The sequence below is a fragment of the Micropterus salmoides genome, unplaced genomic scaffold, assembly GCF_014851395.1.
Source record: "Micropterus salmoides isolate LMB-PRFRI ecotype aquatic unplaced genomic scaffold, ASM1485139v1 Ms_hic_scaffold_16, whole genome shotgun sequence".
Lineage (NCBI taxonomy): Eukaryota > Metazoa > Chordata > Actinopteri > Centrarchiformes > Centrarchidae > Micropterus > Micropterus salmoides.
In genome coordinates, this window is record NW_024040707.1 from 19777106 (window position 1) to 19791575 (window position 14470).

The 14470-nt window shown below is 40.9% G+C and overlaps 1 protein-coding gene across 1 annotated transcript in view; it reads right to left on the reverse strand.

The window, feature by feature from the left end:
• The window catches only part of kcnc4 (potassium voltage-gated channel, Shaw-related subfamily, member 4), a 29692-nt gene that overhangs the window by 3613 nt on the left and 11609 nt on the right, over positions 1-14470 (reverse strand). The window contains exons 2-3 of the mRNA XM_038723209.1: positions 6028-6964; positions 5316-5492 (exon numbers count right to left, since the gene is read on the reverse strand). Coding sequence (XP_038579137.1) covers positions 5316-5492; positions 6028-6964 — 1114 coding nt within the window. The remainder of the gene's footprint in view (positions 1-5315; positions 5493-6027; positions 6965-14470) is intronic.

The following is a 14470-nucleotide window of genomic DNA, read 5'->3' on the forward strand; positions in this document are numbered from 1 at the left end:
TCCACATCCTTGCTTCTCATGTATCTGACAGATTTAACTTAGGTTGTGTGTGTTTTTTATATTTTTCCTGCATGTGACAAAATGCCATGAGCCAGCACCACTCTACACATTTAGGGATTGATAAAGGCTTTTAGGCAACACGTTGAAATACAATTTCTTGTAATGGACTGTCAAAAAAAGTGTGATATACCCTCATAGGAGCCAAGCTACAGTAAGTGCCCCATTTATGTGTTGTTTTTTTCCTCAACAGTGATAAGCTAACGAGCTTTGGTGGAAAAATACATCTCAGTTAAAGTGCAGTTTTGCAGATACCTTCAGTGTTGTTTGGCTGTTTGTTGACTGGGTGGGATGTGTGCTCAGGAATGGACCCATGACTGCCAAATACAGAGTCTCTTCTGACAAAGGGCTTCTGGGTACTTTATGAAGCTCAGATGCAAGATCCAGCAGCCATTCAAGCAGCGAGAGATCTAAGTGGAACGGAAGTTTAAAGGCTGAATTTTGCTCCTGAGCGAAAGTTGAAGAAACCTGATGGTTAATTGTGGTTTAAACTTTTCTTTATATTCAACACTTGATGCCAAACAGTGGATCACTTCACAAATCTGAGGTAGAACATTCAAAACAATTATGATAAAAATCTTTGTCAACAAATATGCATAAGTAAAATTAAGTAAAAGCTTTTTCAGTCCTTTTTCCTCAACAAAACAAAAAATAAGACCTAGTATGAATCAAGTGAATAAAATCAAATATTTATTAAACGTTTGTTATATTGTTATTGAAAAAAAATCCTTGTTATTGTTTTATTATCCAGCTCTACATGTCACAAATGTGTAGTTTAAGTTAGTGATCGCTGAGACAGTTGGCAGTCCAAGGTGTTTCAAAGAAATCTGGATGTCAACAAGATGACTGATTGAATCCAACTTACATTACAAATACTTGTACTTGAACCTGAACACATGTATGTCAGGAAAAATACAGCTTTTTCTTAAATATTTAGACACAACAGTTGCTGGGTGCCCTTACCTAGCAGCGTTTCGTGAAGATGATTTTTCAAGAAAAGCTTTCAGAGTGCACAGCGACAGATAGATGATGCCATTACTTCAACAACCATCGATTTCCTTTTAATCTGCCCTGTGAATAATGACTAAAAACTGCCTTGAGTCTGTGGAGGTTTTAATAAAGATGATAGAAGCTCGGAGGTTGGGTGCATTCACTTTTGTTTTCTCTCACCTTTTAATGAGCGAACTCAAACCTTTTGTTGAGTCTATAGACATTCATTGACACAACTCCACCAGACACACATCGTTTCTTTCTAATCATGCTAGCATCATGGCTATAGGGATGGTGAGTTCGACTAGTGACCTGTTCAGACTGAAAAATCATAAGAACATTTTGAAGGACTGCCATGAAATGTTGTACAGACATTCATGTTCCCCAGAGGATAAATCCTACTGACTTTGGTGATCCTACTGACTTCCGATTTTTCATCTTTTGCCATGCATTCACATCAGTGTCTGCTGTACTGTGTGTTTAGTGCCAAGAACATGACTCTTGCATGAAAGTTTACTGTTGGTTCCTGTGTGATTGTGGGTTTCGACCCACAAATCTCCCACGTGGTCACGTCCACCATTTCCCTCACACCTCCCCTTTAATGTTATACACACAAACACACATCTACACATTTATATTTGCTTGCTTGCTGTATGCTTGTTTTGGATGACAGCGGTTTATTGACTAAAGGTGTGATCACTTATCTGTGCCGAAGTAAATAAATCCCATTATAATTTTAACGATTTGATGCTTGTGGTTATTGTATATTGTGTTTTTAAAGCAGCTGATTGTGACGGTCAAGGCTCAGATTCACCCTTCACTGTCCACTCTATCTATGCAGAATAGTGTTTAAATGTTGGCATTTATCTTTTTGAGACTGTTTTCACATTTGGTTGTTGATCCCTGATTCCAGGGATTATTATTATTATTACTTTATTAATAACTTGTGTAATGTTAATAATTGTATTAATATTTATAAATATCTATGATATTTTTGCTAATAACCAAATCTGTCCCTACCAGATCCCAACAGTTGATGTATATCATCGACTGTGTTTTCTGGTGTATAATTACAGCGTGGGCTGCAAGTCTGGCTGCACACTTTTAGTCCTGTTAAACCTCCTGACAGCTGAAAAGGGAAAAGAATTATAACTACTGTATGAAGTCCATTATTCATGTGAGGTTATTTTGAGTGGGTCATTTAGTCTACGAAATAAAAATCTTCACTTTGACATTTCAGCTATGCACTGTGCCAACGCCTCCATCAGTGTGTCACTTTCAACACAAAGACATGTGCTAATGAAAGATGGCTAATTTAAAGGAATAGATTACCTTTTGGGAAGTCCTCTAATACACTTTCTTGCTGTGAGTTACATGACAAGATTGATACCTCTCTCATGTCTGTATATGCTAAATATGTGCTACAGCCAGGAGACATTTAGCTTAGCACAAAGACAGGGAATAGGGAAACAGCTATTTTTTAATTTAGTCTTAGTCCATGTGTTAAAGGTCCTTATCATATTTAGTCAACCTCATCCTGGTGCTTTAGTTTTAGTTGACTAAAGGGTTCGGCATTTAGTTTTATAAAAAATAATAAAACTATTTTAGTATAGTTTTAGTCAAACTTACTTAAATTATTTTATAACTTATTATCTTACCATTATTTGATGAAAATTGCAGGCTGATCTTCAAGATAGCCTATATGTAGCACTACCACCTTACTAGTTGGCTTAATGTGTTAACCTACCTCACCTTCTTTGTGGTGTGCCTTAATGTGTCTCTTCAGGTTTGTGGTATTCTTACCAGCTATTTTATTGCCACATTGCTTCCCTTCTGATAGGCAATGCTTTTTTTCCATTGGAACAAAAATAAGCCCAAATATCACCTTGTTTCTTTTCCCACATCCTGTTGTTTTCATTGTTAACTTTAACTTGCCTTTTGTGCAGCAGATACACTTACATACATACATTTTGATGTATGCAGCGGTCTGGTTCCATGCAGTCTCACATCTCAGCTATGTGTGACGTGCGTAGCCGCCACCTGAAGCATTTATTTACGCTTCAAGTCTATTTATTTCACATTACGCAAGGTTGATTCCCAACAAAAGACACTGAATACATTTATTTATCTACATTTTGCAACCTAGGCAGAGCAGAGTGTGCTGCTTTGTGGCCCTCTGCTCTGGTTTGTAATGTAGTTTGCAGCTACGGCTCACATTTCCTATTATGCCTTCTCTGCTGGACTGAGTAGTTTGTTGTTTCATGTTTCAAAATGCATATATTGCTTTTTGTTAGTGTTTGTAATGTGTCTGTTCAGTGCATGTGGTTTATGTTGGTTGGCTAATTGTCATTTTTGTGCCGGTTTATAGTTTCAGCCATAGTGAGGTGGCTGTTGCATTTCTTGACCCCAACTGTGTTTTGCTAAAGTTTCACACACTTTCGTCTTCTCGTTATTGTCAACAAAAAGAAAGATTACAAGCTACAAGGTTGATTTATTTATCACATTAGAAAAGGTTTTAAAGTGAAATTGAGTTTGTAACTTCGTTCTGTTATAATGTACAATATACATTAATATGAAAGCAATTATAAATAAAATAAATAAACTATATTCAATGGAGCAGTGCTGAAGATGAATTAGAGTTTAAGAGTCTGATAACTTGGGGGGAAAAGCTGCTCTGCAGTCTGGTGGTGTGGCAGCTGAAACTTCTATATCTCTTCCCACAAGGCAGCAGAGTGAACAGGCTGTGGCTGGGGTTGGTACTGCCCTTTAATATCCTTTTGGCTTTGCGCAAGCACCTCACCTCACTGATAACACTGATGCTCGGGAGATGGGTACCAATGATCTTCTGAGCAGTTTTAATTAACCACTGCTGCAGAGGCCTCCGGTCCTGAGTTGTGCACATCCCATGCCAGTTAGTGATGTTTCCAGTTACGTTGTTTTCTATTACTGCTCTGTAAAAGCTGACAAGAACGTGACACAAGAATTAAGCTTCCTCAAGTAGTAAAGTTGTTTTTGAGCTTTCTTCACCAGTGTCGAGATGTGAGACGACCATGTCAGGGTCTCTGTGATGCTGATTCCCAGGAACCTCCAACTATTCACCTACTCCACCTCAGCACCAAGTGTAGACAGTGTGTGTCTTTATCTCCTTCTTCCTAAAATCAACGATCATCTCCTTGGTTTGCTGACGATGAGCAGTAGGTTGTTCTCTGAGCACCAGTCTGCAAGATTATGAATTTCCTCCCGATATGAAGTCTCATCGTTGTTTGAAGAACGATAGTGGCTGTCTTCCCTGAACTACTTTTTAATCTTGGCTTATTTCATCAACAATATTGCATGTTAACCCCTTGTCGCTTGAATTTTCTTACAATAAAAAAATTATAATTATTTGTGTTTTCATTTGCTTTCAAGCTGATGTTAAATTAAGTGAAGATTGTTAATTTGTCTATAGAACATAGAAAAGATATAAATTCAGGGATGATGCAGGTATGATGCAAATTAGCGACAACAGGCATAAACAAGAAACCAGGGCTTGCAAAAGGTTCCTAGGTGCGTATCGAATATGCACAAACAGGCATCGGGGGAATACATGCGTGTGAAAGGAAGAGGTATGATGCGAATTCGTGACAATCGGCATCAAGGGGTTAACATAGTCGCAGGTAGTGTTTAATGATGTCACTGCCGTCTCGTCATTATCTCGTCTTAGTCATGGAATGAAATATAGCTGTCGAACATATTTAGTCAGAGTTTCCGTTAACAAAATTAACACTAGTCCAAAGGTAAGAAAATCCACCTACCAGCACCTCTAAAGCTTAGTAATGAACGCATTATATCAAATTTGCTTAATCTGTACAAAAACCAAAGTAGAAAAACTGTGGTTTTAGGGAGGGTTTTATGTGCCCCCCCCCCCGGAGCTAGGCTAGCTGTTTCTTCCTGCTTCAGGTCTGGGCTAGGCTAACAGTGTCCTGCCTGTAGCTGGTATTGAGCAGATTGACAACCTAATGTCAATCTATCTAATAGAACATGTGAGCTAACTGTCAAGAACTATGCATTTGGCTTGAACCTGGTCTGCACTAACAGGATTTTCTTGAATACACTGTCTTCACACTTCGCAGAGAGCACCAGTGGAGGAAACACAAAATACCTGACGACATACCTATGGAACCAAATTTTCTCCAAGATGTGAACTGAAACCACAATACAGTTAAAATGCAGCAATGTGCAATGCTGCCAACAGTAAATGTGTATATTCAGGTATGTATGTAACTTACCAGTATGGATGTTGGAGTCTCCAGAGGTTAGGAGGAAGCAGGTGGCCTCTTTCTTAGTCTTGTCACGCCCTCGGGTACACCGCAGGGACCACTTTTCACTGGGGGACAGTGGCTGGGTCAGGCTGCAGCCTTCCTCCTCTGAAAGGGCCACATTTGCATCCCCGTTCTGCTTGGAGTCTGACAGGAAGACAAAAACACACGGCATTGTAAATGCCAAAGCTTCTATTGAGATTGCCTCAAAGGCCCAGACAAAGGTATATTGCATAAAATCTGTATTTTTCTCTGATGAAATTTAATTTGACTGAGACGTTATAAGGAGTAATTTGATCCTGGTGTTTTACTGTCTTTATGACTAAACAGGGTTCATCGGTCAGGCAGTCTGAAAATGATTGATGGAAAAAGAAATTTGATTAAATGAATAGGTTAAACGGAATTATATTTCAAAATTTAAAGCCTACTGAATAAATACAATACAGTAACATTTGCTTAAAGTGTCAGTTCACCCAAATTACAAAGACGGCATTAGAGTATTTAGCCATGCAGATAGTTTTGGTTTGCCCAGGTTTTGAGAGAGTCCACACAAAGATTTCTGCCTAAATACAGTGGAGGTGAATGGAATTCACAATCTGCATGGCTAGATACCACAATTTTATCACATTTTTTCCCTCTCATTTGGGTGAACTGACCCTTTAATATTGTGTTGCGGCCTGACCTGAACGGTTCCTGCTGACATTATCCCCAGCAGCCAGCGGACATGTGTCACTCTGAGTGCTGTCTCTGTGTGAGTTTGTTTCTGACTTCCCAAATGAGACAGAGTCAGTCGGAGCATCTGGGTTCGGGTTGTGCTTCTTCTTCTTTTTTGGCAGCTTCTGTTTGGCCATAGCCAGCGAGTAGTACATCCCAAAGTTATTGACGATGACAGGGACCGGCATAGCTATGGTCAACACCCCAGCCAGGGCACACAGCGCTCCCACCATCATGCCCAGCCACGTCTGTGGGTACATGTCTCCGTAGCCTAGCGTCGTCATTGTGACAACCGCCCACCAGAAGCTGATGGGGATGTTCTTGAAGTGTGTGTGGTTGGAGCCAGTGGGGTCATTGGGGCTGGCTCCAATGCGCTCAGCGTAGTATATCATGGTGGCAAAAATGAGAACACCAAGTGCCAAGAAGATGATGAGAAGCAGGAATTCATTGACGCTGGCCCTCAGCGTGTGGCCCAGCACGCGCAGGCCAACAAAGTGCCGCGTCAGCTTGAAGATCCGCAGGATCCGAACAAACCGCACCACACGGAGGAAGCCCAGCACGTCGTTGGCAGCTTTGGATGACAGACCCCTCAGGCCCATCTCCAGGTAGAATGGCAGAATGGCCACAAAGTCAATGATGTTGAGCGTGTTCTTGATGAAGACAACCTTGTCTGGGCAGCAGATGATACGCACCAGGAATTCAAATGTGAACCAGACCACACAGATGCCCTCCACCAGGGTGAGAATGGGCTTAGTCACCATCTCCCTCCTCTCCTTTTCTTGTGTGACGTTTCCTATGACAACCAACTCTGTCCGGTTCTGCAGTTCATTGAAGGCTTCATGGGTCTCCAGGCAGAAGGTGGTGATGGACACCAGAATGAAGAAGAGAGAAGCAAATGCTACTGCCTGGATGAGACAGATGAAACAATGAATCAACAAAATTTCATGTCTTCCCACAAATAAGAAATTGTACAAAAGCTTGCATTATAGCCTTTGCCTGCATGACGTGTGTCTCTGGAAAATTGGTTTTCAATCCATGCCATATGTAATTATATTATAAGACTTCTTTTTATCTACAGGCTTTACAGTATCACCAATAAAAAGAGATGGATGTGCCAATCAAGTCTGTAAAGCAGCATGTTTTGACAGATTTTGTTCTGGTGGAGACAGTGAGTGTCCGGTGATTGACAGTAAGCACTCATAACACTGATATGAGAACACTTAAGTCAGACACAAACAAATATGATAAGACACAAACTTTAACAACATCAAAGTAAGGCTGCACGTTTATTGTGATGGACTATCGTCTGTGAAGTTAGTTTTGCATGTATAAGAATGAATGGCAGCAAAAAGCTTTCTCAGAAAAGGAGAAAATTAGCCCTAATATTTCTAACTATGCTGACCAGTTACCAATAAAACAAAGGAAAGGGGCTTCCAAAACCACTGTTACCTGCCTACCCATGACAGAATTGTTGCACCTGTGGGATAGAAAAATATACATCTTAATTTGACTAACATTAGATAAATACAGCAACAAGTAAAGTGGAAGGAACTGAGTGGCCAAGTGTTTGAGAGAAAATATTTCCTTATATGCTGAATGTTATTTAAGTTGAGAATTTTCTAACTGAATGTCATACCAAGGTCTAGACAGTAAGATTTTTTTAGCCGTTACACTTTTGAAACACTTGAACACTTTAAAAAGAGTCTAAGAGACAGCCATGCTAGTGACTCTGTGAGGCTATACTGCAGTGTTTTGAGTAAAATGCTAACATCAGCATGTTAAGATGCTCACAATGGCTGATCTAACATACTGATGTTTAGCAGGTATGGTGTTTATTCACCATCTTAGTTTAGCTGTTAGCATGCTAACATTTAGTTTAGAATTGAACAAATTTAAATTTTCGGCCTGATGATGGCACAAGATGAAAAATCAGGGGCACACCAGCGTTCCTACAATTCATCCTGAGGAGGAAGTGAAAGGAGTGGAAGGAGAAATGAATGTCAAAACCAAATTTCATGGCAAACCAAGTCATAATTGTTAAGATAGATAATTCCTGACCAAGGTGGTATACAGTGGTCTATACCTGGCCACTAGCATGGCTGAATGTGAAACGTTAACAGTGAATACAAAGATACAAAAATGCATAAAAAATGGTTGTGTAATGACAGCAATACAAAAGAGCGTCACATTAAATGGCAAGTATTTGATATTATTAATTTATATCAATCATGCAGCCCAAGTGGAAACCAAATACATCAAACATTATTTTAGCTCCACTGCTACTACGCCTCCTCATGACATCCTGTTACCTGCCAAACCAAGCATCAGAATGGGGAAGAAAGAGGGTTTAAGTGACTTTGAACGTGGCATGGTTGATTGTGCCAGACAGGCTGGTCTTACAGAGAATGGTCCGGAAAAGAGAAAATATCCAGTGAGCGGCAGTTGTGCGGACCAAAATGCCTTAAAAAGTAACTCAAACAACCACTCCTTACAACAATGGTATGCAGAATACCACCTCTGAACGCACAACAAGTCGAACCTTGAAGCAAATGGGTTACATCAGCTGAAGACCACATCGGATGCCACTCTTGTCAGCTAAGAACAGGAAAATGAGTTCACAATTCACACAGGCTCACCAAAACTGGACAATAGAAGATTGGAAAAACGTTCCTGGTCTGATGAGTCTTGATTTCAGCTGCAACATTCAGATGGTAGGGTCAGAATTTGGCAGACATACATACATACATACATACATACATACATACATACATACATATGGATATATATACACACACACACACACATACATACATGGTTTGTTTTGTTGTTGTTTTTTAAGTCTGCAGGAGAGCCAGGATAATTTTAATTCCATTAACATAGGCCTTACCAGTCACAGACAGCAGGGGGCGCTCACATGGTGCCAAGAAGAGGTAACTGAGTTGTGTTTGTATTTTATGAGGAAAACAGTCTTATATTTCAATTTTGTTTCTGACAAAAGGAGGTTTTTGGATTATCTGGAAACAACACATGTCATCTCCAAAGAAAATCCAACCACAAGGGGAGGAGAAGGAAGTGAAAAGAAGAGCAGAGCCAGCTGGCAGAGAACAGCAAGGGAATAAAGAAGGAGAGATTCTGGACAATAATCAGTCATGAAAGACTTACAGTCACCTTCCCTTGTTTCCTGTAGTCAGGTTTATCAGACATGTTTCAGTGAGTCCGTCAGTGTTCCCTCTAATACAAATGCAATATAGAAAATAATACAAGTGATCTGTCTCAGAAAAAAAAACCTAATCAAAAATGGCAAGTGAGTCAAACCACTTTAACAAACAATGGGAGGTAAACTGAACGATATGGCTGCATGGTATTGACCTGACCCAGCACAATGGCCATGCCTGTCTGTGTTTGTGTTAACATTGTGTGCTGATCTGTCTTTAGTGTTTACTAAAGCCTGGACAAATCGTAATGTCTGTTCAACCTTTGTAATCATCCAGCTGGATAAACATGTACCTGCGCCTTGCATGCACTTGTCTATCTCCCCCCGCGTGGGCTCTAACGTATCAATTAGCTTTATAGTGTTTGGGTCTATGATTACAAAAACAAATTAAGCATGTGATGTCCAAAGGGAACACTAATTCAATGTGGAACAAATAAGCTATATAGGAACTGGATAGTTTAAGGAGTTTAGTGAGATGGAAAAATAGCTCCCCATGTTTAAAACAGCAAAAACTGAGATTCTGCACACATGTAGCCTATATAATACATGTCTGTTTATATGTGCATCCAGATAATGTGCAGCTTCCTACCATGACAACCTGCTTCAGCTTTGTCCCTGCAGAGCTCTGAAGCACTCGTGGCTCTGATCCCCTGAGAAGATGAGGACTGAGCAGCAGGACAAGAAGGAAAGCCGTAAAGTATGGACAACATCAGCAAGGTGATGCTGAGTCAGAAGGTATATCACAACAAGCTAGCAGCATAAAACAAAAAAAGAAGTCGACAAGAGTATAAAATAACAGAAAAAAGGAAATACTCTAGTTATGTGCCTCTAAATTGTACTTGAGTAGATGTACCCACAGAAATGTTATTATTATTACATATTTCAAAATGTTTCATGCTTTCATTCGAAAATGTAATGTGTTTCAGTAACACTGCAAACAGCCTTTATTTACCAAAAATTAATTAAGTACTAATTTACATGGACTCACAGTTTCTGTAATACACGCAGAGATACAAAATATGCTTTCATTGTGTCCTCTCATCCATGATTTCCTATTGAAAAACTATCCAGACAAAAGAGCCAGATACACAGGCAACCCCAGATAAGTAAGGTGGTCTCCATCAAGCGAGAGGCTTCAGCCTTTGTTGAGGTTTCTCAGCAAGACAATTTCCAACGTCCATTAAAAAAAAATGGTCCCCAGCTTTTCATCAGTTCTTTCTTGACTTCACTGGTTGCATGATAGACCTGACTAATAACCTGAATCATGGAGCCCAGTGTAAACATCAGAAGAAGAGCTGTTAAAGGATGTACAGGTATAAGTTACTTGTCAGACATTTACCAATCTACACAAGGTCATGAACAACAAGAGTTTGGAAATATGATAACAATGCCATTGTGTGCTAATGCCTACACTCTTTGGGTAAAAACATACCCCTTTATCCCATTTAATAAAAATAGACCTCAGTTTAATTTTATGATTAAAATTATATTTAATTTTGCAGATATTCTCCCAGTTTGGCAGTTCTCGTCTTGCTCAGTTGGGGACAGTGTAGACAGGCAGGTCTCAGACACCGTAAAGCACCAACCCCCTCTCTTCCCAGAACAGGAACGGGAGGTTGCCGTCCCGTCGGTCCAGGCTAACATCCGTCGGTGCCGTCAAGTGTGGAGAGAGGCCCGAGCGGTTCTGGAACGGACTAGGACCCGTAATCAACGTTTGGCAGACCGCCACCGGATCCCTGCACCTACGTACACCCCCGGACAGATGGTTTGGTTGTCCTCTCGTGATCTTCCACTAGAGGTGGAGTCTCAGAAGCTGGCACCCCGGTATGTTGGCCCCTTCGAAATTGAGAGGGTAATCAATCCTTCTGCCATGAGACTGAAATTACCTGCGTCTATGAGAGTACATCCTGTGTTTCACGTGTCTCTTCTCAAGCCTGTGTCTGCCTGTCCTCTGTAGATGATCACCCGGCTTTCACGGGCCATTTTGGATGTTCGCCGTCAAGGTTTTCAGTTTCTGGTTTACTGGGAGGGGTATGGCCCGGAGGAGAGGTCTTGGGTGCCTCGGAGTTTCATTTTGGATCCTGCACTCCTCCGAGATTTCTACCGGCCCACCCGGACAAGCCGGGTCAAGCGCCAGGAGGCTCTCGTTAAGAGGGGGGCTCTGTCACGGTCTATCCATGACCAGCCTTGTGAGTGTGTTGTGGTTTGGCTAGTCTCTCTGTGTGTGGTGTGGGTGTGGTCTTCCCAGGTTCCTGGCTCTCAGCACAGCTGCTGACTATCTGCCAATCAAGCCCTGGCTTAAAGACTCTGTACACCTGACTGTCAGCGCCAGATTGTTGTTCTCACTTCAATGCGCCTGGGATCTCCGTTTGCTACACCATTTGCCACTCCGCCCGCCACGCCAAGGCCACCACTACTGGACCTCTATTCAACCACGCTATCTTCACTCCGGCAGACCAGCTCCGGATCATTCGCCGACACTATTCCACACATTGTCTATATTATCATTAAAACCCTGTTCCAAACCTCACTTGCTGTCTCTGTCTGCTCCTGAGTCCTAACCGCACCCAACGTAACAGTTGCATGTATAGTTAGAGATATTAGGTCTTTTATCCATGTCTAGCCTTAACTGGAGTGGGATGTTTGACCTCTGTTAGCATCTTTTCCACTTGGAAATGTTCCTATGAACATGGCAACTCTTAGTCTACACAAGATGGAACTCATAGGCCATATTGGGGAAGTTAATTGTATCTTGTTGAAATGATGTTGAACTCATGATCAAAAGCGGGGAACCGTGGTAGAAAATCACTTAAATATATATGTGTATAATCATAATGTTGTGTAAACTGCTGAATCATGGTTCATCCATTGGATAACGCACTGAGCCATTTATGCCCCCTTTAATGTGAGAGGTCTGGTTGAGGCTGTCTAGTCATAGATTAAGAAGACCTTGGGGTTGAGATATGCTTGTTTTGGGTACTGGTGCAGACTGGATTTTGTTGCTTAAGGCTCGTGTAGACTACACGACTTTCAGCGTCGGCTGATGGCCGTGCTGTTCAGACTACACAACTTGCCATCTTGTGACGGAAGTCTTGAAGTCGTACACACTATGTGACCGATTGGTGACAGGGAGTCACACACTACATGGCTCAGTCACCCAACGCTGGTCTCCAAATCACGTTTTGTCAAGAAAACACACGTGAAATGTGAAACAGGAAATGACGCGAACCTACACACGAAACATCTGTTGTTTGTTATTATAAAGGTAGCAATAAATAAATACAAAGAATATGGGTGAAAGAATGGATTAGCACACGCAGGTAGCAGGAATCGTCTGAGCTACAAAGAGAGCTGGAAGTGATTTAAAAAGTGTTTTGCAGTGAAAAAGTAGCTGCCTGCTCTCATTGGCTGATATTTGGCATGCTAGATATCTGGCTGGCATCTGTGTAGTTTACACATAATGACTGGCGGCCGCGATTGCTGATTTATCCCTGATCACAGCCTGACAGTCGCCGAGCTCACTAACCAGCAAATTGGGCTACAAATCGTGTAGTGCAAACTAGACTTTAAGGAAGAAGATATGATAGCTAAGAGGAGCCATGCACACCCCTCTTTGGGACCTTTTTTTCTTGTACATCTAAATAATTGGGGAAGGAATTATCAAGAAACAAACTGTGCAACCAGTACTTAAATATATACATGAATTTTAAGACAAGGGCTCAGCAGAGAGGGTTTTACATTTCCATAGTCTGCAGAAACTTAGTTGGCATTTTTTAGCTGCTTTTCATTCTGTTCAATACCTAACACAAACTCCTTTCCTGCTCATTTCTGAAACCACTGTAAGAATTTGACAAGCATTAGATGCCAACTTTTTTTGTTACACAATTTAAAAAGAAGTTGTTTTCAAATGGTATTAAGGGTCATTAGTCAGACTTGTGACGGTCTTGGAAAGAGAGCTTTTATAACAACAAGCAATGCCATTTCTTAATAGCCTAATAAATGCAAAAAATGTAACAAGATGGGCAAAATAACAGAAGCTCGGGACACCCTACTGTGACCCACAGTATATGACACACTTGGGATTTAAAAAGGTGATGCCTTTGATTGTGTTGTGCTCATCATCTCATCTGTTTAATAATGAATTTCACTGTGGCGTAAAACATAATAGGCAAACAAACACATTCTGAAAGAACGCAAAATGCTGTCACGTTAATGATGACTGGGAAACGTATTCCACTTAAGTTCTGCTTCAAAAAAATTACTCAGATGAATACACTCACAATAAAGGAATGACTAATGTATTGCAGCACTAAAAGCAAATTAATTCACCACCTTGATATGAACATGATATGGCAGCTAGACATCTCCATGTCCCATAGACAACATCTGGACTAAATACCAACATGTGTATGAGGTGGTTATCAGACACGCTGTGTCAAAATGCAACCTGGAATTACCACTTGTTGTTTGAATGTGTACAAGCAAATTACTTTTAGGATGAAGTCCGTGCTGTCTAGAGGGGTTTTAACAGAATATATGCATGTTTCATCAATCTGATCTCTGTATTATTACCTATTATACAATGTATGTGTGGCATTAATCTTTTTGGTGAGTATAAACAAGCATCTTTGCATCTTGCAGCCAAACATTATCACTATTTTCTTGCTTTGACAAAAACATATGGCACAGAAAGGGCTCCTGCACTGAGTCCTGCTGCTGCTCAGATGCTTGTGATGAGCCTAACAGGCCCTGGCAGCGTTCAGTTTACTCAAATGCCAAACGGTTTATCCCTGAACTAAACAGCACTGGGTATCTTCAGCCAGGGGCACCTCTGCAGGGAGGTGCTGCAGGTCCTGGCACACAGGAGGACAATTTGCTCTGCTCATAAAAGGCTCAAAACAAAAGTCTAACAATAACATGACACAGCCTGACCTCATGCTTGTGTGTATGGGTCTGTAGGTGGACTGCCACTTCTCTTGCTGAAAGCATTTTTGGGTTTGTAGTGAAGTGTGTGTCTCTCTGGCTGATTGTTTTTTTTATTATTGGCGTTGCATGTCTGCAAATTGTTGTCTTGTTCAATAAATCTTGCAGCATTTAAATGTGTCTGTATAGTTTATTTAATGCCTGACACAAAGGGAGACCACAATATCAAGTTTACATCTGAGCAGTGGAGACTATAAACACAGTCCCACTGTTG